The sequence below is a fragment of the Ascaphus truei genome, unplaced genomic scaffold (assembly GCF_040206685.1).
Source record: "Ascaphus truei isolate aAscTru1 unplaced genomic scaffold, aAscTru1.hap1 HAP1_SCAFFOLD_1312, whole genome shotgun sequence".
In the NCBI taxonomy this organism is placed as follows: domain Eukaryota; kingdom Metazoa; phylum Chordata; class Amphibia; order Anura; family Ascaphidae; genus Ascaphus; species Ascaphus truei.
This window is the reverse complement of record NW_027454188.1, coordinates 5,739-30,720: the sequence shown is the minus strand read 5'-3', so window position 1 is coordinate 30,720 and position 24,982 is coordinate 5,739. Positions and strand designations below refer to the sequence as shown.

The following is a 24,982-nucleotide window of genomic DNA, read 5'->3' as shown; positions in this document are numbered from 1 at the left end:
TGTGTTTAAAGCGACAGGCACAATAAAGCCTTGTTTTAATTTCACCTTAAAACAGTCTCCATTATGTACCTCTGCACATGTCCTCCTACAGGGCCCTTATTGTATAAGAGGATGTGAGGAAGGGGGTCCCTCATTGTATAAGAGGGTGTGAGGAAGTGGGTCCCTTATTGTATAAGAGGGTGTGAGGAAGGGTCCCTTATTGTATAAAGAGGATGTGAGGAAGGGGGGTCCCCTCATTGTATAAGAGGGTGTGAGGAAGTGGGTCCCTTATTGTATAAGAGGGTGTGAGGAAGGGGGTCCCTTATTGTATAAGAGGGTGTGAGGAAGGGGGTCCCTTATTGTATAAGAGGGTGTGAGGAAGGGGGTCCCTTATTGTATAAGAGGGTGTGAGGGGGGGGTCCCTCATTGTATAAGGGTGTGTGAGGAAGGGGGTCCCTTATTGTATAAGAGCGTGTGAGGAAGTGGGTCCCGTATTGTATGAGGGTGTGAGGAAGGGGGTCCCTTATTGTATATGAGGGTGTGAGGAAGGGGGTCCCGTATTGTATAAGAGGGTGTGAGGAAGGGGGTCCCTTATTGTATAAGAGGGTGTGAGGAAGGGGGTCCCTTATTGCAGCGGTGCGCAAACTGTGGGGCGCGACCCCCAGGGGGGGCGCGACACTGCCGACGGGGGGGCGCGGGGTTTACAGAGGCCCCGCGCGCTTCCCGAAGGCACTTAAATTAAGTGCCGGGGGAGCTGCAGGGCCTCTGTAAACCTAACTTACCTAGGCTCCGGCGGCTTCCTCCCTGCGGCGCCATGGCAACGCGGCGTCAAAATGACGCTGCGAGGTCATGTGACGTCACGTTGCTATGGCAACGTGACGTCATTACGCCGGAGCGCGGGTAAGTTGGGGTTGGGGGGGGGCGCGGGAGCGAGGGGACAGCCGTCAGGGGGGCGCAGGGAAAAAAGTTTGCGCCCCCCTGCCTTATTGTATAAGAGGGTGTGAGGAAGAGGGTCCCTTATTGTATAAGAGGGTAGGTCGCAGAAAGGAAGGAGCAGATAAGATAATAGTACAGGCTGAATAAAACCATAAATGCATGCTTGCTAATGCAAGAAGCCTGACAGATAAAATGGGGGAGCTTGAATTAATAGCTGCAAGGGAGCAGTATGATATCATAGGCATTACTGAAACATGGTGGGATGAAACTCATGACTGGACAGTTAATTTAGAGGGTTATTCCCTTTTTTTCGGAAGGATCGAACAAATAGAAGGGGAGGTGGATTATGTTTATATGTTAAACCGGATCTAAAACCTATTATAAGGGATGATGTCTATGAAGGGAATGATGAAAATGTAGAGACTTTGTGGATAGAAATTAGCAGTGGAGATAAAAGTATAAAGAAAATGTTTGTAGGGAAATGCTATAAACCACCAAATATCTGTGAGATTGAGGAAGCTAAAATACTTTTGCAAATGGAGAAGGCATCAAAACTGGGTCATGTTTGCATAATGGGGGATTTTAATTATCCAGACATAGACTGGGGCAATGAGATTAGCGTTACAACAAAAGGAAACAGGTTTTTGAGGGTGCTTAAAGACAATTATATGACCCGAATTATTGAGGAACCAACCAGGAGAGGGGCAGTTCTGGATTTGGTCATATCAAACAATGTAGAAGTAATAACAAATATTCAAGTCCTGGAACATTTGGGTAACAGTGATCATAACATGGTCTCATTTGAAACAAATGATCAAAAAACAGATTACTTGCGTTCAACAAAGACCTTAAACTTTAGAAAGGCAGATTTTAATAAACTGATGTCTAATCTAGTAGTAATACAATGGGATGAGGTTTTTGAAGGAAAAATGTAGAAGATAAATGGGCAGTCTTTAAAACATTGTTAGAAAAGCACACTTATCAGTGTATACCCTTGGGTAATAAGTATAAAAGAAATAAGTCAAAACCAATGTGGCTAAATAAACAGGTAGGGGAGGAAATGGACAAGAAGAGGAAGGCGTTTAGATTCTTTAAGTCAGAAGGGACAGAGACATCATATCAGAATTATAAGGAATGTAACAAAAATTGCAAAAGGGCAATTAAATGAGCAAAAATGGATAATGAAAAAAGTATTGCAATAGAAAGTAAGGTCAACCCTAAAAAGTTAAGTACCTTAATAACAAAAAAATGAGAAAAGGAAATATAGGACCCTTTCAGTGTGAGATGGGTAGGCAGATTATTGGAGATAAGGAAAAAGCTGAGGTATTTAATAAAAATTATTTGCCTCTGTGTTTACCAGGGAAGAATCAAGTTCAATAGTAGTGCCACAGGAGGAAGCCACAACCTCCATATTAATGACCAATTGGTTAACTGAGGAAGAAGTTCATAGACGGCTTGAAAAAATTAAAGTAAATAAGGCACCTGGCCCCGATGGCATACATCCAAGAGTTCTCAGGGAGTTAAGCTCAGTAATAGCAAAACCATTATATTTAATATTCAAGGACTCCATTTCCACAGGCTCAGTACCACAAGATTGGCGTAAAGCAGATGTGGTGCCTATATTTAAAAAGGGAGCTAGATCACACCCGGGGAATTACAGACCTGTAAGCCAGACTTCAATAGTAGGGAAACTACTTGAAGGTTTAATACGGGATAACATTCAGGAATACCTAATGGAAAACAAAATTATTAGTTATACTCAGCATGGATTTATGAAGGATAGATCTTGCCAAACTAACCTTATTTGTTTCTTTGAGGAGGTAAGTGGGAAATTAGACCAGGGTAATGCAGTTGATGTGGTCTACTTAGATTTTGCAAAGGCTTTCGATACGGTTTCACACGAGAGGTTGGTGTACAAAATAAAGCAAATTGGACTCCGTAAAAATATATGCTCCTGGGTTGAAAACTGGTTAAAGAACAGACAACAGAGGGCTGTCATAAATGGAATTTTTTCAGGTTGGGCTAAAGTCGTGAGTGGAGAACCTCAGGGATCGGTACTGGGACCCCTGCTTTTTAACTTGTTTATTAATGACCTTGAGGTTGGGATCGAGAGCAAAGTTTCCATCTTTGCTGATGATACTAAATTGTGTAAGGTAATAGAATCAGAGCAGGATGTAATTTCTCTTCAGAAGGACTTGGAGAGGCTGGAAACGTGGGCAGGTAAATGGCTTGGGCAGAGAGGGAGTGGCTCAGTGAGTAAAGACACTGACTGGCACTGAGTTTGAAGCAGGGGAGCCTGGTTCAATTCCCGGTGTCGGCTCCTTGTGACCTTGGGTAAGTCACTTTATCTCCCTGTGCCTCAGGCACCAACAAATAGATTGTAAGCTCCACGGGGCAGGGACCTGTGCCTGCAAAATGTCTCTGTAACGTGCTACGTAAAACTAGCCGCGCTATACCAGAACATGCTATTATTTATTATTATTAAAGGGCAGATGAGGTTTAATACAGATAAATGTTGGGTTATGCATTTGGGATGCAAGAATAAACAGGTGACTTACAAATTAAATGGGGATATATTGGGGGAATCCTTGATGGAGAAGGATTGAGGAATGCTTGAAATGGAATTTATTTTCCCCCTTATGAGATATCATTGGATGATATGACTCTGGGGTTTTCTGTTTGCCTTCCTCTGGATCAATAAGTAAGTATAGATATAGGATAAAGTATCTGTTGTCTAAATTTAGCACAGGGTGAACTTGATGGACGCATGTCTTTATTCAACCTCATCTACTATGCAACTGATAATATGGTTATTCTATGTATGGGAGCGTGGGCAGTTCAGATGACATAAGTTTGAACCTGCAGGACCTTTTATGGGAATAGAATTATATAGCAAGAGCTGACCTAAGGGATATGATCTGGATACATATGTAGCAGGATAGCTGGTGTGCGAGACACAGGCGGAGGGCACACAAGGAGAGGACAAAATTCATCATGAGGAGAGACGAGTTAAAACCAAGATGAAGGAAAGGGAAGTTTTATCATGATATTAAGATCAAATACAAAGATTCCACTCAGAAACCGAAAACTATCCAACCATTTTTAAGAATACCATAACTTATTTGGAACGTCACCGCCATTTTGTATTATTTTTATGTGAGTATTTATCTTCAAAATAAACGTTTCTTTTTGTGTGCAAAAACCAGAATGTGGAGTTCTGTTATGCTGGATTAATTTATAGAAAAGACCAAGGGCCTTTTACATTGGCGAGCCACCGCATATCTGTTTTTATTCATCTTGAAAGAGGGGAGCTGGCAGATATATCCCAGATCAGAGATTTCTCTAAAAAAAACTGAGCGAACTGAATGGAAGAAAATACAAGTGCCTGTTTTGGTAGATTGACAATCGGCAGGTGTTACAGATTAGAGACAGGGAACCAAGTGTCCGTATTCTGGGAGAACGACTGCTCGGGGTGACTCTGATTAAGTTCCCCAAGGAAGAAGGTACTTTTGTGGGACGTGCATAAAGCATTGTCTGGAGCATTTTTGTATGCGCCGAATGGATTATTTCGTCAAAGAAAACGCTGCGACGTTTGTGGTGGGAACAATTCTGGTTTTGAGGCACAAATTTTCGGATAAAGAAAATACTTTACAAAAAACGTGAGTATTGCAATTTATTCATATTTATATGAGAAATGGTAAAAAGGGGTTGCGTCTATTTAAGGGTATGGTTTTCAAAGATAAGAAATTGCATGAATAACGCTGTTTTTATAAACAGATTAATGATCAAACTGTATCATTGAAAGTAAATTGTCCTGGAAGCAGTGGCTGCCAGCTCCTCCGCAGTGCAATGCCCTTCCCCTGTTCTGAGGCTGCCAGCTCCTCCGCAGTGCAATGCCCTTCCCCTGTTCTGAGGCTGCCAGCTCCTCCGCAGTGCAGTGGCGTGCCATTCCCCTGTTCTGAGGCTGCCAGCTCCTCCGCAGTGCAGTGGCATGCCCTTCTCCTGTTCTGAGGCTGCCAGCTCCTCCACAGTGCAATGCCCTTCCCCTGTTCTGAGGCTGCCAGCTCCTCTGCAGTGCAGTGGCGTGCCCTTCCCTGTTCTGAGGCTGCCAGCTCCTCCGCAGTGCAGTGGCGTGCCCTTCCCCTGTTCTGAGGCTGCCAGCTCCTCCGCAGTGCAGTGGCGTGCCCTTCCCCTGTTCTGAGGCTGCCAGCTCCTCCGCAGTGCAGTGGCGTGCCATTCCCCTGTTCTGAGGCTGCCAGCTCCTCCGCAGTGCAGTGGCGTGTCCTTCCCCTGTTCTGAGGCTGCCAGCTCCTCCGCAGTGCAGTGGCGTGCCCTTCCCCTGATCTGAGGCTGCCAGCTCCTCCGCAGTGCAGTGGCGTGCCCTTCCCCTGTTCTGAGGCTGCCAGCTCCTCCGCAGTGCAGTGGCGTGCCCTTCCCCTGTTCTGAGGCTGCCAGCTCCTCCGCAGTGCAGTGGCGTGCCCTTCCCCTGTTCTGAGGCTGCCAGCTCCTCCGCAGTGCAGTGGCGTGCCCTTCCCCTGTTCTGAGGCTGCCAGCTCCTCCGCAGTGCAGTGGCGTGCCCTTCCCCTGTTCTGAGGCTGCCAGCTCCTCCACAGTGCCGTGGCGTGCCCTTCCCCTGTTCTGAGGCTGCCAGCTCCTCCGCAGTGCAGTGGCGTGCCCTTCCCCTGTTCTGAGGCTGCCAGCTCCTCCGCAGTGCCCTTCCCCTGTTCTGAGGCTGCCAGCTCCTCCGCAGTGCAGTGGCGTGCCCTTCCCCTGTTCTGAGGCTGCCAGCTCCTCCGAAGTGTAGTGACGTGCTCTTCCCCTGTTCTGAGGCTGCCAGCTCCTCCGCAGTGCCCTTCCCCTGTTCTGAGGCTAACCAGCTCCTCCGCAGTGCAGTGGCGTGCCCTTCCCCTGTTCTGAGGCTGCCAGCTCCTCCGCAGTGCAGTGGCGTGACCTTCCCCTGTTCTGAGGCTGCCAGCTCCTCCGCAGTGCAGTGGCGTGCCCTTCCCCTGTTCTGAGGCTGCCAGCTCCTCCGCAGAGCAGTGGCGTGCCCTTCCCCTGTTCTGAGGCTGCCAGCTCCTCCGCAGTGCAAGGCCCTTCCCCTGTTCTGAGGCTGCCAGCTCCTCTGCAGTGCAGTGCCCTGCCTTTCCCCTGTTCTGAGGCTGCCAGCTCCTCCGCAGTGCAGTGGCGTGCCCTTCCCCTGTTCTGAGGCTGCCAGCTCCTCCGCAGTGCAGTGGCGTGCCCTTCCCCTGTTCTGAGGCTGCCAGCTCCTCCGCAGTGCAGTGGTGTGCCCTTCCCCTGTTCTGAGGCTGCCAGCTCCTCCGCAGTGCAGTGGCGTGCCCTTCCCCTGTTCTGAGGCTGCCAGCTCCTCCGCAGTGCAGTGCAGTGGCGTGCCCTTCCCCTGATCTGAGGCTGCCAGCTCCTCCGCATTGCAGTGGCGTGCCCTTCCCCTGTTCTGAGGCTGCCAGCTCCTCCGCAGTGCAGTGGCGTGCCCTTCCCCTGTTCTGAGGCTGCCAGCTCCTCCGCAGTGCCGTGGCGTGCCCTTCCCCTGTTCTGAGGCTGCCAGCTCCTCCGCAGTGCAGTGGCGTGACCTTCCCCTGTTCTGAGGCTGCCAGCTCCTCCGCAGTGCAGTGGCATGCCCTTCCCCTGTTCTGAGGCTGCCAGCTCCTCCGCAGTGCAGTGGCGTGCCCTTCCCCTGATCTGAGGCTGCCAGCTCCTCCGCAGTGCAGTGGCGTGCCCTTCCCCTGTTCTGAGGCTGCCAGCTCCTCCGCAGTGCAGTGGCGTGCCCTTCCTCTGTTCTGAGGCTGCCAGCTCCTCCGCAGTGCAGTGGCATGCCCTTCCCCTGTTCTGAGGCTGCCAGCTCCTCCGCAGTGCAGTGGCGTGCCCTTCCCCTGTTCTGAGGCTGCCAGCTCCTCCGCAGTGCAGTGGCGTGCCCTTCCCCTGTTCTGAGGCTGCCAGCTCCTCCGCAGTGCAGTGGCGTGCCCTTCCCCTGTTCTGAGGCTGCCAGCTCCTCCGCAGTGCAGTGGCATGCCCTTCCCCTGTTCTGAGGCTGCCAGCTCCTCCACAGTGCCGTGGCGTGCCCTTCCCCTGTTCTGAGGCTGCCAGCTCCTCCGCAGTGCAGTAGCGTGCCCTTCCCCTGTTCTGAGGCTGCCAGCTCCTCCGCAGTGCCCTTCCCCTGTTCTGAGGCTGCCAGCTCCTCCGCAGTGCAGTGGCGTGCCCTTCCCCTGTTCTGAGGCTGCCAGCTCCTCCGAAGTGTAGTGACGTGCTCTTCCCCTGTTCTGAGGCTGCCAGCTCCTCCGCAGTGCCCTTCCCCTGTTCTGAGGCTGCCAGCTCCTCCGCAGTGCAGTGGCGTGCCCTTCCCCTGTTCTGAGGCTGCCAGCTCCTCCGCAGTGCAGTGGCGTGCCCTTCCCCTTTTCTGAGGCTGCCAGCTCCTCCGCAGTGCAGTGGCGTGACCTTCCCCTGTTCTGAGGCTGCCAACTCCTCCGCAGTGCAGTGGCGTGACCTTCCCCTGTTCTGAGGCTGCCAGCTCCTCCGCAGTGCAGTGGCGTGACCTTCCCCTGTTCTGAGGCTGCCAGCTCCTCCGCAGTGCAGTGGCGTGACCTTCCCCTGTTCTGAGGCTGCCAGCTCCTCCGCAGTGCAGTGGCGTGACCTTCCCTTGTTCTGAGGCTGCCAGCTCCTCCGCAGTGCAGTGGCGTGACCTTCCCCTGTTCTGAGGCTGCCAGCTCCTCCGCAGTGCAGTGGCGTGACCTTCCCCTGTTCTGAGGCTGCCAGCTCCGCCGCAGTGCAGTGGCGTGCCCTTCCCCTTTTCTGAGGCTGCCAGCTCCTCCGCAGTGCAGTGGCGTGACCTTCCCCTGTTCTGAGGCTGCCAGCTCCTCCGCAGTGCAGTGGCGTGACCTTCCCCTGTTCTGAGGCTGCCAGCTCCTCCGCAGTGCAGTGGCGTGACCTTCCCCTGTTCTGAGGCTGCCAGCTCCTCCGCAGTGCAGTGGCGTGACCTTCCCCTGTTCTGAGGCTGCCAGCTCCTCCGCAGTGCAGTGGCGTGACCTTCCCCTGTTCTGAGGCTGCCAGCTCCTCCGCAGTGCAGTGGCGTGACCTTCCCCTGTTCTGAGGCTGCCAGCTCCTCCGCAGTGCAGTGGCGTGACCTTCCCCTGTTCTGAGGCTGCCAGCTCCTCCGCAGTGCAGTGGCGTGACCTTCCCCTGTTCTGGGACCTTCCTAGCCGAAGTTAGCTAAACGCTATGTGCTGTGCTGTAAGCTGCTGCTTTTTAAAACCATTTTCCTTCGCGCGGGTTACAGCTATGGCGCTGCAGGGACAAGAACCACCCCTCAAAGGGGCCGGGCCGACTAGCTCCCTTGGCCGCCGCGTTGCACGATCAGTTTTTCCTGAAGACGGTGGCCACGCCCCCGGTGGTTCAGCCAATGAGGGTGAACCTGCCGGGTGAGTCATGGCCACGCGCCCGCACACACCCCCATTCCCCTCAGCACTTTTAACACCTAATTACCCAGATCCTTTGATTAAGCAAAGCAAGAGATAAAATAAATTGTAATTTATTTACACAATGAACATACAAAGCTTGATTTACAAAATATTACGAAAATACACTTACTGGGATGGGGTAAAACGAAATCTTCCGTTCCTAAAACGAACTTTTCAGTAACAGAGTCTCTAGGCACAATTTCCCAAGAGTGGGGATTGTGCACAAACAGAGCCGCAAAACAGTCTTTGGCTAGGGGTGCCGCTTGCAACCCCTATTTCTCCGCCGGTGCTGCTTGCTTCGTTCTACCGCCGTAGAATTGGTTTGGAAGTCCTTAGTTCTTACGAACTTTAGAAGCTGGATACAAATCTTGGTTACGATGTTACAACTTTGTACCGCACAATGAATCTGATTTCCTGATCGGCAGCAGGGATTTTTAAAACAGTCAAAACCCCTATCTTTAAGCTCTGCAGCCAATCGCAGCCACCTATCACCAGGATGCCTGTACCTCACAGCACCGGGCAGAGGGCTTCTTAGTATACCAAACCAAGCCCCCTTTCCTGGCGACAACTTGTCTACTTCACCCGGACATCTGGACATATGCTAGGATGAGGATACTTGTATTTACACCGCCCCGCTTAATACCTTACGATGTCGTAACCTTTTAAATTCCGGACGTTTCCAGACATCCTGGGACCATGACAGCGGGATGTCTTACAAGTCCGGGGCTAAATTACACGTGACTCACTCACAGAAATTCTCTGCTAAACATTTCTAACGTATGCTACTTATAATTAAGTGTTTCCGCTGTACCGGCGGCCTGAATGAAAACCCCTCACTCCTATACTGTTGGCACAATTAAAAGAGGGGGACTTTCATTCATCAATTTTCATATAACTTTATAAAAATTGCGTCATAACCTTTTTAATGATTTTACTCCAGCAGCACTCACAGCAAATCTCAGCGCTCTGGGACCTCCCTAGCCGAAGTTAGCTAAACGCTCTGGGACCTCCCTAGCCGAAGTTAGCTAAACGCTCTGGGACCTCCCTAGCCGAAGTTAGCTAACCGCTCTGGGACCTCCCTAGCCGAAGTTAGCTAAACGCTCTGGGACCTCCCTAGCCGAAGTTAGCTAAACGCTCTGGGACCTCCCTAGCCGAAGTTAGCTAAACGCTCTGGGACCTCCCTAGCCGAAGTTAGCTAAACGCTCTGGGACCTCCCTAGCTGAAGTTAGCTAACCGCTCTGCGCTGTGCTGTAAGCTGCTGCTTTTTAACACCATTGTTCCTTTGCGCGGGTTACAGGGAAACCTGGGTACACTAACTCATACATTTAAACCATAGTATCATTATCACCACCTTATATCCAAGGAGACCGTCTGTCCACTCTAGGGTGACTTCCCACAGCTGTCCAGCTAAATAAGAGAATATGTGGAGCAGGAACAAGACCTTCTGGAGATGCGGGGTAAGGGCCACTTGCAGACCCGCTTCCCATGTGGGGCCAGCGGCTGCAGATACAGCAGCCCACGGATAGAGCTCACGCAGCTCACAATGGTCTGTCCCCTCTGCTGCTCCCGACCGTGTGTTCCCTGAAGGGGTGAGTGACGCACTTCCTGCGCGACCACGATCCAATGGTAAACAAGAGTAGAGATGACCGATGTCAGCGCTGCTCCGTTAGATGACAGACTCACCAGGTAGGTAAAAACAATTTATTAAATTTACATAAAACGGATACTGAACAACATTACAAAAAGACCTCCTCCCACGCGTTTCGGGCGAGTTCTCCCTTTCTCAAGGAGTGTAACAAGACATGAAGGGAGGGTGTTATTTATAACTCCCTTCTAATGGTTAGCTAATGTGTTGCACCTGATTAAATAACATTTATGCAAATTTCAACACACAGGGCTCATATCAAATAATCACATTGAATATATCATAGAAAAGAAAAAATGAATGCATATATCATAATAAATTTCTCATAGTACCTTAATCTATACCAACACGATGTTCTACAGAATAACATTAAATATATCTAATAGCCGCAACTAACTGTATACGAAAAGAAACAGTTTTAAGGAATCATTTGATACATACAAAAAACACAACAACATTTAAATCCATTATATAGTATGTATGACCTTATTAACCACTTCATGGCTACAGGTTAATATTCTTAAAATGTATATATATATCCTTCCCTTCCTCCCTTTTCTTCCCCCCCCCCTCTTTTCTTCTTATGCTTTCTTTTCTTTTTCTTTTCTTTCTTTCTGTCCTTCTCTCTTTTTTATCAGTTATTACTTTATATCAATTCATCATTCATCATTATGTTGTTTTATGTTATCACATTATATAGTTAATCAACTAAATGATGATATATATACATTTTGAGAAGATGTTGATGTGCACACAGTCGGTATATATATATATACACACCTGTAGAAGATGATGTTGATGTGCACACAGTCGGTATATATATATATACACACCTGTAGAAGATATTGTTGATGTACACACAGTCGGTATATATATATATACACACCTGTAGAAGATATTGTTGATGTGCACACAGTCGGTATATATATATACACACCTGTAGAAGATGTTGTTGATGTGCACACAGTCGGTATATATATACACACCTGTAGAAGATGATGTTGATGTGCACACAGTCGGTATATATATATATACACACCTGTAGAAGATGTTGTTGATGTGCACACAGTCGGTATATATATACACACCTGTAGAAGATGATGTTGATGTGCACACAGTCGGTATATATATATACACACCTGTAGAAGATGATGTTGATGTGCACACAGTCGGTATATATATATACACACACCTGTAGAAGATGATGTTGATGTGCACACAGTCGGTATATATATACACACCTGTAGAAGATGATGTTGATGTGCACACAGTCGGTATATATATATACACACCTGTAGAAGATGATGTTGATGTGCACACAGTCGGTATATATATATACACACCTGTAGAAGATATTGTTGATGTGCACACAGTCGGTATATATATATATACACACCTGTAGAAGATATTGTTGATGTGCACACAGTCGGTATATATATATATACACCTGTAGAAGATGATGTTGATGTGCACACAGTCGGTATATATATATATACACACCTGTAGAAGATATTGTTGATGTGCACACAGTCGGTATATATATATATACACCTGTAGAAGATGATGTTGATGTGCACACAGTCGGTATATATATATACACACCTGTAGAAGATGTTGTTGATGTGCACACAGTCGGTATATATATATACACACCTGTAGAAGATGATGTTGATGTGCACACAGTCGGTATATATATATACACACCTGTAGAAGATGATGTTGATGTGCACACAGTCGGTATATATATACACACCTGTAGAAGATGATGTTGATGTGCACACAGTCGGTATATATATATATACACCTGTAGAAGATGATGTTGATGTGCACACAGTCGGTATATATATATATACACCTGTAGAAGATATTGTTGATGTGCACACAGTCGGTATATATATATACACACCTGTAGGAGATGTTGTTGATGTGCACACAGTCGGTATATATATATACACACCTGTAGAAGATGTTGTTGATGTGCACACAGTCGGTATATATATATATATATACACACCTGTAGAAGATGTTGTTGATGTGCACACAGTCGGTATATATATATATATACACACCTGTAGAAGATGATGTTGATGTGCACACAGTCGGTATATATATATATACACACCTGTAGAAGATATTGTTGATGTGCACACAGTCGGTATATATATACACACCTGTAGAAGATATTGTTGATGTGCACACAGTCGGTATATATATATATACACACCTGTAGAAGATATTGTTGATGTACACACAGTCGGTATATATATATACACACCTGTAGAAGATATTGTTGATGTGCACACAGTCGGTATATATATATACACACCTGTAGAAGATGTTGTTGATGTGCACACAGTCGGTATATATATATATACACACCTGTAGAAGATGTTGTTGATGTGCACACAGTCGGTATATATATACACACCTGTAGAAGATGTTGTTGATGTGCACACAGTCGGTATATATATATATATACACACCTGTAGAAGATGTTGTTGATGTGCACACAGTCGGTATATATATATATATACACACCTGTAGAAGATGTTGTTGATGTGCACACAGTCGGTATATATATATATACACACCTGTAGAAGATGTTGTTGATGTACACACAGTCGGTATATATATATACACACACCTGTAGAAGATGATGTTGATGTGCACACAGTCGGTATATATATATACACACCTGTAGAAGATATTGTTGATGTGCACACAGTCGGTATATATATATATATACACACCTGTAGAAGATGTTGTTGATGTGCACACAGTCGGTATATATATATATATACACACCTGTAGAAGATGTTGTTGATGTGCACACAGTCGGTATATATATATATATACACACCTGTAGAAGATGTTGTTGATGTGCACACAGTCGGTATATATATATATACACACCTGTAGAAGATGTTGTTGATGTACACACAGTCGGTATATATATATACACACACCTGTAGAAGATGATGTTGATGTGCACACAGTCGGTATATATATATACACACCTGTAGGAGATGTTGTTGATGTGCACACAGTCGGTATATATATATACACACCTGTAGAAGATGTTGTTGATGTACACACAGTCGGTATATATATATATACACACCTGTAGAAGATATTGTTGATGTACACACAGTCGGTATATATATATATACACACCTGTAGAAGATATTGTTGATGTGCACACAGTCGGTATATATATATATACACCTGTAGAAGATGATGTTGATGTGCACACAGTCGGTATATATATATACACACCTGTAGAAGATGTTGTTGATGTGCACACAGTCGGTATATATATATATACACACCTGTAGAAGATATTGTTGATGTACACACAGTCGGTATATATATATATACACACCTGTAGAAGATATTGTTGATGTGCACACAGTCGGTATATATATATACACCTGTAGAAGATGATGTTGATGTGCACACAGTCGGTATATATATATACACACCTGTAGAAGATGTTGTTGATGTGCACACAGTCGGTATATATATATATACACCTGTAGAAGATGATGTTGATGTGCACACAGTCGGTATATATATATATACACCTGTAGAAGATGATGTTGATGTGCACACAGTCGGTATATATATATACACACCTGTAGAAGATGTTGTTAATGTGCACACAGTCGGTATATATATATACACACCTGTAGAAGATGATGTTGATGTGCACACAGTCGGTATATATATATATACACCTGTAGAAGATATTGTTGATGTGCACACAGTCGGTATATATATATATACACCTGTAGAAGATGTTGTTGATGTGCACACAGTCGGTATATATATATACACACCTGTAGAAGATGATGTTGATGTGCACACAGTCGGTATATATATATATACACACCTGTAGAAGATATTGTTGATGTACACACAGTCGGTATATATATATATACACACCTGTAGAAGATATTGTTGATGTACACACAGTCGGTATATATATATATACACACCTGTAGAAGATATTGTTGATGTGCACACAGTCGGTATATATATATATACACCTGTAGAAGATGTTGTTGATGTGCACACAGTCGGTATATATATATACACACCTGTAGAAGATGATGTTGATGTGCACACAGTCGGTATATATATATATACACACCTGTAGAAGATGATGTTGATGTGCACACAGTCGGTATATATATACACACCTGTAGAAGATGATGTTGATGTGCACACAGTCGGTATATATATATACACACCTGTAGAAGATATTGTTGATGTGCACACAGTCGGTATATATATATATACACACCTGTAGAAGATGTTGTTGATGTACACACAGTCGGTATATATATACACACCTGTAGAAGATATTGTTGATGTGCACACAGTCGGTATATATATATATATATACACACCTGTAGAAGATGATGTTGATGTACACACAGTCGGTATATATATATATACACATCTGTAGAAGATGATGTTGATGTGCACACAGTCGGTATATATATATACACACCTGTAGAAGATATTGTTGATGTGCACACAGTCGGTATATATATATATACACACCTGTAGAAGATGTTGTTGATGTGCACACAGTCGGTATATATATATATACACCTGTAGAAGATGATGTTGATGTGCACACAGTCGGTATATATATATATACACACCTGTAGAAGATGTTGTTGATGTACACACAGTCGGTATATATATATATACACACCTGTAGAAGATGATGTTGATGTGCACACAGTCGGTATATATATATATATACACCTGTAGAAGATATTGTTGATGTGCACACAGTCGGTATATATATATATATACACACCTGTAGAAGATGATGTTGATGTGCACACAGTCGGTATATATATATACACACCTGTAGGAGATATTGTTGATGTGCACACAGTCGGTATATATATATATACACACCTGTAGAAGATGATGTTGATGTGCACACAGTCGGTATATATATATATACACCTGTAGAAGATGATGTTGATGTGCACACAGTCGGTATATATATATACACACCTGTAGAAGATATTGTTAATGTGCACACAGTCGGTATATATATATACACACCTGTAGAAGATATTGTTGATGTGCACACAGTCGGTATATATATATACACCTGTAGAAGATGTTGTTAATGTGCACACAGTCGGTATATATATATACACACCTGTAGAAGATGATGTTGATGTGCACACAGTCGGTATATATATATATACACCTGTAGAAGATGATGTTGATGTGCACACAGTCGGTATATATATATATACACACCTGTAGAAGATATTGTTGATGTGCACACAGTCGGTATATATATATACACACCTGTAGGAGATGTTGTTGATGTGCACACAGTCGGTATATATATATACACACCTGTAGAAGATATTGTTGATGTGCACACAGTCGGTATATATATATACACACCTGTAGAAGATATTGTTGATGTACACACAGTCGGTATATATATATACACACCTGTAGAAGATATTGTTGATGTGCCGTCTGACAAACGCTCTCAGCCCCAGGAACTTCCCGTAAATTCGGTGCAGAATTGTCTTCAGGAAATCTCTCTCACGCGGATCCTCGCTGTCAAACAAGTCCAGCAGCTGGGAGCACGAATTAAACACACAGCTCAGGTCACGTGCGCACACACACACACACACACACACACACACACACACACACACACACACACACACACACACACACACACACACACAGACACAGACACACACCTCAGGTCGCGTGCGCACTCACACACACACACACACACACACACACAGACACACACACACACACACACACAGACACAGACACACACCTCAGGTCGCGTGCGCACTCACACACACACACAGAGGGTCTCACACACACACACATCACGTGCAGGCCCTCACAAGCGCATTGACAGCACACACACGTGTTGCACACACAGCACGAGTGTAACACACACAGCACGAGGGTCGCACTAACGCACAGGGCTCAAGTCACACGCGCATACAGACAGCTCTCGTATCACACACGCACCCACACATCGCGAGCGTCACATGTTCACCCACACAGCGAGAGTTTCACACGCGCAAACACAGCACTAGTGTCACACGCGCAAACACCCAGCATGAGTGTCACACGCGCGCACACACAAAGTTCTCACCGAAAGCACAAACTTCTGGTCTATGAATTTCTTGGCCATGTTGGGCTGAAAATCTGCAGATTCCAGAAACCGCAAAAAGAACTCGTACACCAACTGCGGGAGAGAGAGAGAGGAGTGAGAGAGAGGAGAGAGAGTGGGGAGCGCGAGAGAGGAGTGAGAGAGAGGAGTGAGAGAGAGGAGTGAGAGAGGAGCGAGAGAGGAGAGAGAGAGGAGAGAGAGAGGAGAGAGAGAGGAGCGAGAGAGGAGCGAGAGAGAGAGGAGCGAGAGAGAGAGGAGCGAGAGAGAGAGGAGTGAGAGTGGGGAGCGCGAGAGAGGAGCGCGAGAGAGAGGAGTGAGAGAGAGGAGTGAGAGAGGAGTGAGAGAGGAGCGAGAGAGGAGAGAGAGAGGAGAGAGAGAGGAGCGAGAGAGGAGCGAGAGAGGAGCGAGAGAGAGAGGAGCGAGAGAGGAGCGACAGAGGAGAGAGAGAGGAGAGAGAGGAGCGACAGAGGAGAGAGAGGAGCGACAGAGGAGAGAGAGGAGCGACAGAGGAGAGAGAGAGGAGCGACAGAGGAGAGAGAGAGGAGCGACAGAGGAGAGAGGAGCGACAGAGGAGAGAGAGAGGAGAGCGCGAGAGAGAGGGGAGCGCGAGAGCGAGGGAGCGCGAGAGCGAGGGGAGCGCGAGAGCGAGGGGAGCGCGAGAGCGAGGGGAGCGCGAGAGCGAGGGGAGCGCGAGAGCGAGGGGAGCGCGAGAGCGAGGGGAGCGCGAGAGCGAGGGGAGCGCGAGTGCGAGGGGAGCGCGAGAGCGAGGGGAGCGCGAGAGCGAGGGGAGCGCGAGAGCGAGGGGAGAGCGAGGAAAGCGCGAGAGCGAGGGGAGCGCGAGAGCGAGGGGAGGGCGAGAGCGAGGGGAGGGCGAGAGCGAGGGGAGGGCGAGAGCGAGGGGAGGGCAAAGCGAGCGCGAGGGGAGAGCGAGCGCGAGGGGAGAGCGAGCGCGAGAGCGAGGAGGGAGAGCGAGCGCGAGAGCGAGGGGAGAGCGAGCGCGAGAGCGAGGGGAGAGCGAGCGCGAGAGCGAGGGGAGAGCGAGCGCGAGAGCGAGGGGAGAGCGAGCGCGAGAGCGAGGGGAGAGCGAGCGCGAGAGCGAGGGGAGAGCGAGCGCGAGAGCGAGGGGAGAGCGAGCGCGAGAGCGAGGGGAGAGCGAGCGCGAGAGCGAGGGGAGAGCGAGCGCGAGAGCGAGGGGAGAGCGAGCGCGAGAGCGAGGGGAGAGCGAGCGGGAGAGCGAGCGCGAGAGCGAGGGAAAAGCGAGCGCGAGGGGAGAGCGAGAGCGATGGGAGAGCGAGCGCGAGAGCGAGGGGAGAGCGAGCGCGAGAGCGAGGAGAGAGCGAGCGCGAGGAGAGAGCGAGCGCGAGGAGAGAGCAAGCGCGAGAGCGAGGAGAGAGCGAGCGCGAGAGCGAGGAGAGAGCGAGCGCGAGAGCGAGGAGAGAGCGAGGAGAGAGCGAGCGCGAGAGCGAGGAGAGAGCGAGCGCGAGAGAGAGGAGAGAGCGAGCGCGAGAGAGAGGAGAGAGCGAGCGCGAGAGAGAGGAGAGAGCGAGCGCGAGAGCGAGGAGAGAGCAAGGAGAGAGCGAGGAGAGAGCGAGCGCGAGAGCGAGGAGAGAGCGAGCGCGAGAGCGAGGAGAGAGCGAGCGCGAGGAAGAGAGCGAGCGCGAGAGCGAGGAGAGAGCGAGCGCGAGAGCGAGGAGAGAGCGAGCGCGAGAGCGAGGAGAGAGCGAGCGCTGAGAGCGAGGAGAGAGCGAGCGCGAGAGCGAGGAGAGAGCGAGGAGAGAGCGAGGAGAGAGCGAGGAGAGAGCGAGGAGAGAGCGAGGAGAGAGCGAGGGGAGAGCGAGGGGAGAGCGAGGGGAGAGCGAGGGGAGAGCGAGGGGAGAGCGAGGCGAGAGAGAGAGAGCGAGGCGGAGAGCGAGCGCGAGGCGAGAGTGAGCGCGAGGCGAGAGCGAGCGCGAGAGCGAGGGGAGAGCGAGAACGAGGGGAGAGCGAGAGCGAGGGGAGAGCGAGCGCGAGAGCGAGGAGAGAGCGAGCGCGAGAGCGAGGAGAGGAGAGCGAGGAGAGAGCGAGAGCGAGGGGAGAGCGAGAGCGAGGGGAGAGCGAGAGCGAGGGGAGAGCGAGCGCGAGAGGAGAGCGAGCGCGAGAGCGAGGGGAGAGCGAGCGCGAGAGCGAGGGGAGAGCGAGCGCGAGGGGAGAGCGAGCGCGAGGGGAGAGCGAGCGCGAGGGGAGAGCGAGCGCGAGGGGAGAGCGAGCGCGAGGGGAGAGCGAGCGCGAGGGGAGAGCGAGCGCGAGGGGAGAGCGAGCGCGAGGGGAGAGCGAGCGCGAGGGGAGAGCGAGCGCGAGGGGAGAGCGAGCGCGAGAGCGAGGGGAGAGCGAGCGCGAGAGCGAGCGCGAGAGCGAGCGCGAGAGCGAGCGCGAGAGCGAGGGGAGAGCGAGAGCGAGGGGAGAGCGAGCGCGAGAGCGAGGGGAGAGCGAGGGGAGAGCGAGCGCGAGAGCGAGGGGAGAGCGAGGGGAGAGCGAGCGCGAGAGCGAGGGAGAGCGAGGGAGAGAGCGAGAGCGAGAGCGAGGGAGAGCGAGCGCGAGAGCGAGGGGAGAGCGAGCGCGAGAGCGAGAGCGAGCGCGAGAGCGAGGGGAGAGCGAGCGCGAGAGCGAGGGGAGAGGGAGCGCGAGAGCGAGGGGAGAGCGAGCGCGAGAGCGAAGGGAGAGCGACCGCGAGGGGAGAGCGAGCGCGAGGGGAGAGCGAGCGCGAGGGGAGAGCGAGCGCGAGGGGAGAGCGAGCGCGAGGGGAGAGCGAGCGCGAGGGGAGAGCGAGCGCGAGGGGAGAGCGAGTGCGAGAGCGAGCGCGAGGAGAGAGCGAGCGCGAGAGCGAGGGGAGAGCGAGAGCGAGGGGAGAGCGAGCGCGAGAGCGAGGGGAAAGCGAGCGCGAGAGCGAGGGGAGAGCGAGCGCGAGAGCGAGGGGAGAGCGAGCGCGAGAGCGAGGGGAGAGCGAGCGCGAGAGCGAGGGGAGCGCGAGGGGAGAGCGAGCGCGAGAGCGAGCGCGAGAGCGAGGGAAAAGCGAGCGCGAGGGGAGAGCGAGAGCGAGGGGAGAGCGAGCGCGAGGGAGAGCGAGCGCGAGGGGAGAGCGAGGAGAGAGCGAGCGCGAGAGCGAGGAGAGAGCGAGCGCGAGAGCGAGCGCGAGAGCGAGGAGAGAGCGAGCGCGAGAGCGAGGAGAGAGCGAGCGCGAGAGCGAGGAGAGAGCGAGGAGAGAGCGAGCGCGAGGAGAGAGAGCGAGCGCGAGAGCGAGGAGAGAGCGAGCGCGAGAGCGAGGAGAGAGCAAGGAGAGAGCGAGGAGAGAGCGAGGAGAGAGCGAGAGCGAGCAGAGAGCGAGCGCGAGAGCGAGGAGAGAGCGAGCGCGAGAGCGAGGAGAGAGCGAGCGCGAGAGCGAGGGAGGAGAGAGCGAGGAGAGAGCGAGCGCGAGAGCGAGGCGAGAGCGAGCGCGAGGGGGAGAGCGAGCGCGAGGGGAGAGCGAGCGCGAGGGGAGAGCGAGAGTGAGCGCGAGAGCGAGGGGAGAGCGAGCGCGAGAGCGAGGGGAGAGCGAGAGCGAGGGGAGAGCGAGCGCGAGAGCGAGGGGAGAGCGAGCGCGAGGAGAGAGCGAGAGCGAGGAGAGAGCGAGAGCGAGGGGAGAGCGAGGGGAGAGCGAGGGGAGAGCGAGGGGAGAGCGAGCGCGAGAGCGAAGGGAGAGCGAGCACGAGAGCGAGCACGAGAGCGAGCGCGAGAGCGAAGGGAGAGCGAGCGCGAGAGCGAGGGGAGAGCGAGCGCGAGAGCGAGGGGAGAGCGAGCGCGAGGGGAGAGCGAGCGCGAGGGGAGAGCGAGCGCGAGGGAGAGCGAGCGCGAGGGAGAGCGAGCGCGAGGGGAGAGCGAGCGCGAGGGGAGAGCGAGCGCGAGAGCGAGGGGAGAGCGAGCGCGAGAGCGAGGGGAGAGCGAGCGCGAGAGCGAGGGGAGAGCGAGCGCGAGAGCGAGGGAGAGCGAGGGGAGAGCGAGCGCGAGAGCGAGGGGAGAGCGAGCGCGAGAGCGAGAGCGAGGGGAGAGCGAGCGCGAGAGCGAGGGGAGAGCGAGCGCGAGAGCGAGGGGAGAGCGAGAGCGAGGGGAGAGCGAGCGCGAGAGCGAGGGGAGAGCGAGCGCGAGGGGAGAGCGCGCGAGAGCGAGGGGAGAGCGAGCGCGAGAGCGAGCGCGAGAGCGAGGGGAGAACGAGAGCGAGCGCGAGAGCGAGGGGAGAGCGAGGGGAGAGCGAGCGCGAGAGCGAGGAGAGAGCGAGGAGAGAGCGAGAGCGAGGAGAGAGCGAGGGGAGAGCGAGGGGAGAGCGAGGGGAGAGCGAGGGGAGAGCGAGCGCGAGAGCGAGGGGAGAGCGAGCGCGAGAGCGAGGGGAGAGCGAGGCGAGAGCGAGAGGAGAGCGAGCGCGAGAGCGAGCGCGAGCGCGAGGGGAGAGCGAGCGCGAGAGCGAGCGCGAGAGCGAGGGGAGAGCGAGGGGAGAGCGAGGGGAGAGCGAGGGGAGAGCGAGCGCGAGAGCGAGGGGAGAGCGAGCGCGAGGGGAGAGCGAGCGCGAGAGCGAGGGGAGAGCGAGCGCGAGGGGAGAACGAGCGCGAGAGCGAGGAGAGAGCGAGGAGAGAGCGAGAGCGAGGAGAGAGCGAGAGCGAGGAGAGAGCGAGAGCGAGGAGAGAGCGAGGGGAGAGCGAGGGGAGAGCGAGGGGAGAACGAGGGGAGAACGAGGGGAGAGCGAGCGCGAGAGCGAGGGGAGAGCGAGCGCGAGAGCGAGGGGAGAGCGAGGGGAGAGCGAGCGCGAGAGCGAGGGGAGAGCGAGCGCGAGAGCGAGGGGAGAGCGAGCGCGAGAGCGAGGAGAGAGCGAGAGTGAGGAGAGAGCGAGAGCGAGGAGAAAGCGAGGGGAGAGCGAGGGGAGAACGAGGGGAGAGCGAGGGGAGAACGAGGGGAGAGCGAGCGCGAGAGCGAGGGGAGAGCGAGGCGAGAGCGAGAGCGAGCGCGAGAGCGAGCGCGAGGGGAGAGCGAGCGCGAGAGCGAGGGGAGAGCGAGCACGAGAGCGAGCGGAGAGCGAGCGCGAGGGGAGAGCGAGCGCGAGAGTGAGGGGGAGAGCGAGCGCGAGAGCGAGGGGAGAGCGAGCGCGAGAGCGAGCGCGAGAGCGAGCGCGAGGGGAGAGCGAGCGCGAGAGCGAGCGCGAGGGGAGAGCGAGCGCGAGGGGAGAGCGAGCGCGAGCGCGAGGGGAGAGCGAGCGCGAGAGCGAGCGCGAGAGCGAGGGGAGAGCGAGCGCGAGGGGAGAGCGAGGGGAGAGCGAGCGCGAGAGCGAGGGGAGAGCGAGCGCGAGAGCGAGGGGAGAGCGAGAGCGAGGGGAGAGCGAGCGCGAGAGAGAGGGGAGAGCGAGCGCGAGAGCGAGGGGAGAGCGAGCGCGAGAGCGAGGGGAGAGCGAGCGCGAGAGCGAGCGCGAGAGCGAGGGGAGAGCGAGCACGAGAGCGAGCGCGAGGGGAGAGCGAGCGCGAGAGCGAGGGGAGAGCGAGCGCGAGGGGAGAGCGAGGGGAGAGCGAGCGCGAGAGCGAGGGGAGAGCGAGCGCGAGAGCGAGGGGAGAGCGAGCACGAGAGCGAGCACGAGAGCGAGCGCGAGGGGAGAGCGAGCGCGAGAGCGAGGGGAGAGCGAGCGCGAGGGGAGAGCGAGGGAGAGCGAGCGGGAGAGCGAGGGGAGAGCGAGGGGAGAGCGAGCGCGAGAGCGAGGGGAGAGCGAGCGCGAGAGCGAGGGGAGAGCGAGCGCGAGAGCGAGGGGAGAGCGAGCGCGAGAGCGAGGGGAGAGCGAGCGCGAAAGCGAGGGAGAGCGAGCGCGAGCGCGAGGGGAGAGCGAGCGCGAGGGGAGAGCGAGCGCGAGGGAGAACGAGCGCGAGAGCGAGGGGAGAGCGAGCGCGAGGGGAGAGCGAGGGGAGAGCGAGCGCGAGAGCGAGGGGAGAGCGAGCGCGAGAGCGAGGGGAGAGCGAGAGCGAGGGGAGAGCGAGCGCGAGAGAGAGGGGAGAGCGAGCGCGAGAGCGAGGGGAGAGCGAGCGCGAGAGCGAGGGGAGAGCGAGCGCGAGAGCGAGGGGAGAGCGAGCACGAGAGCGAGCGCGAGGGGAGAGCGAGCGCGAGAGCGAGGGGAGAGCGAGCGCGAGGGGAGAGCGAGGGGAGAGCGAGCGCGAGAGCGAGGGGAGAGCGAGCGCGAGAGCGAGGGGAGAGCGAGCACGAGAGCGAGCGCGAGGGGAGAGCGAGCGCGAGAGCGAGGGGGAGAGCGAGCGCGAGGGGAGAGCGAGGGGAGAGCGAGCGGGAGAGCGAGGGAGAGCGAGGGGAGAGCGAGGGAGAGCGAGCGCGAGAGCGAGGGAGAGCAAGCGCGAGAGCGAGGGGAGAGCGAGCGCGAGAGCGAGGGGAGAGCGAGCGCGAAAGCGAGGGAGAGCGAGCGCGAGCGCGAGGGAGAGCGAGCGCGAGGGGAGAGCGAGCGCGAGGGAGAACGAGCGCGAGAGGCGAGGGGAGAACGAGCGCGAGAGCGAAGGGAGAGCGAGCGCGAGAGCGAGGGGAGAGCGAGGAGAGAGCAAGAGCGAGGAGAGAGCGAGAGCGAGGAGAGAGCGAGGGGAGAGCGAGGGAGAGCGAGGGGAGAACGAGGGGAGAACGAGGGGAGAACGAGGGGAGAACGAGGGGAGAGCGAGCGCGAGAGCGAGGGGAGAGCGAGCGCGAGAGCGAGGGGAGAGCGAGGCGAGAGCGAGAGCGAGGGGAGAGCGAGAGCGAGGGGAGAGCGAGCGCGAGAGCGAGCGCGAGAGCGAGGGGAGAGCGAGCGCGAGGGGAGAGCGAGGGGAGAGCGAGCGGGAGAGCGAGGGGAGAGCGAGGGGAGAGCGAGGGGAGAGCGAGCGCGAGAGCGAGGGGAGAGCGAGCGCGAGAGCGAGGGGAGAGCGAGCGCGAGAGCGAGGGGAGAGCGAGCGCGAAAGCGAGGGGAGAGCGAGCGCGAGGGGAGAGCGAGCGCGAGGGGAGAGCGAGCGCGAGGGGAGAACGAGCGCGAGAGCGAGGGGAGAACGAGCGCGAGAGCGAAGGGAGAGCGAGCGCGAGAGCGAGGGGAGAGCGAGGAGAGAGCAAGAGCGAGGAGAGAGCGAGAGCGAGGAGAGAGCGAGGGGAGAGCGAGGGGAGAGCGAGGGGAGAACGAGGGGAGAACGAGGGGAGAACGAGGGGAGAGCGAGCGCGAGAGCGAGGGGAGAGCGAGCGCGAGAGCGAGGGGAGAGCGAGGCGAGAGCGAGAGCGAGGGGAGAGCGAGAGCGAGGGGAGAGCGAGCGCGAGAGCGAGCGCGAGAGCGAGGGGAGAGCGAGCGCGAGAGCGAGGGGAGAGCGAGCGCGAGAGCGAGGGGAGAGCGAGCGCGAGAGCGAGGGGAGAGCGAGCGCGAGAGCGAGGGGAGAGCGAGCGCGAGGGGAGACCGAGCGCGAGGGGAGACCGAGCGCGAGAGCGAGGGGAGAGCGAGCGCGAGAGCGAGGGGAGAGAGAGCGCGAGAGCGAGGGGAGAGCGAGCGCGAGAGCGAGGGGAGAGCGAGCGCGAAAGCGAGGAGAGAGCGAGAGCGAGGAGAGAGCGAGAGCGAGGAGAGAGCGAGAGCGAGGAGAGAGCGAGGGGAGAGCGAGGGGAGAGCGAGGGGAGAGCGAGGGGAGAGCGAGGGGAGAACGAGGGGAGCGAGGAGCGAGCGCGAGAGCGAGGGGAGAGCGAGCGCGAGAGCGAGGGGAGAGCGAGCGCGAGAGCGAGGGGAGAGCGAGGCGAGAGCGAGGGGAGAGCGAGCGCGAGAGCGAGCGCGAGAGCGAGGGGAGAGCGAGCGCGAGAGCGAGAGCGAGCGCGAGGGGAGAGCGAGCGCGAGCGCGAGAGCGAGGGGAGAGCGAGCGCGAGAGCGAGGGGAGAGCGAGCGCGAGAGCGAGAGCGAGCGCGAGAGCGAGGGGAGAGCGAGCGCGAGAGCGAGGGGAGAGCGAGCGCGAGAGCGAGAGCGAGCGCGAGAGCGAGGGGAGAGCGAGCGCGAGCGCGAGAGCGAGGGAGAGCGAGCGCGAGAGCAAGGGTAGAGCGAGCACGAGAGCGAGCGGAGAGCGAGCGCGAGGGGAGAGCGAGCGCGAGGGGAGAGCGAGCGCGAGGGGAGAGCGAGCGCGAGGGGGAGAGCGAGCGCGAGGGGAGAGCGAGCGCGAGGGGAGAGCGAGCGCGAGGGGAGAGCGAGCGCGAGAGCGAGGGGAGAGCGAGAGCGAGGGGAGAGCGAGCGCGAGAGCGAGGGGAGAGCGAGCGCGAGGGGAGAGCGAGCGCGAGAGCGAGGGGAGAGCGAGCGCGAGGGAGAGCGAGCGCGAGAGCGAGGGGAGAGCGAGCGCGAGAGCGAGGGGAGAGCGAGCGCGAGAGCGAGGGGAGAGCGAGCGCGAGAGCGAGGGGAGAGCGAGCGCGAGAGCGAGGGGAGAGCGAGCGCGAGAGCGAGGGGAGAGCGAGCGCGAGAGCGAGGGGAGAGCGAGCGCGAGAGCGAGGGGAGAGCGAGCGCGAGAGCGAGGGGAGAGCGAGCGCGAGAGCGAGGGGAGAGCGAGCGCGAGAGCGAGCGCGAGAGCGAGGAGCGAGCGCGAGAGCGAGGGGAGAGCGAGCGCGAGAGCGAGGGGAGAGCGAGCGCGAGAGCGAGGGGAGAGCGAGCGCGAGAGCGAGCGCGAGAGCGAGGGGAGAGCGAGCGCGAGAGCGAGGGGAGAGCGAGGGGAGAGCGAGAGCGAGGGAGAGCGAGAGCGA

At 54.8% G+C, this 24,982-nt stretch overlaps 1 protein-coding gene across 1 annotated transcript in view; it reads right to left on the bottom strand.

The window, feature by feature from the left end:
• The window catches only part of LOC142475661 (serine/threonine-protein phosphatase 2A 56 kDa regulatory subunit delta isoform), a gene marked incomplete at its 3' end in the record, with an annotated part of 73,931 nt that extends 57,633 nt beyond the window's left edge, over positions 1-16,298 (bottom strand). Inside the window, exons 1-2 of the mRNA XM_075581433.1 lie at positions 16,205-16,298; positions 15,529-15,659 (exon numbers count right to left, since the gene is read on the bottom strand). Coding sequence (XP_075437548.1) covers positions 15,529-15,659; positions 16,205-16,243 — 170 coding nt within the window. The remainder of the gene's footprint in view (positions 1-15,528; positions 15,660-16,204) is intronic.
• Positions 16,299-24,982: the final 8,684 nt, after the last annotated feature.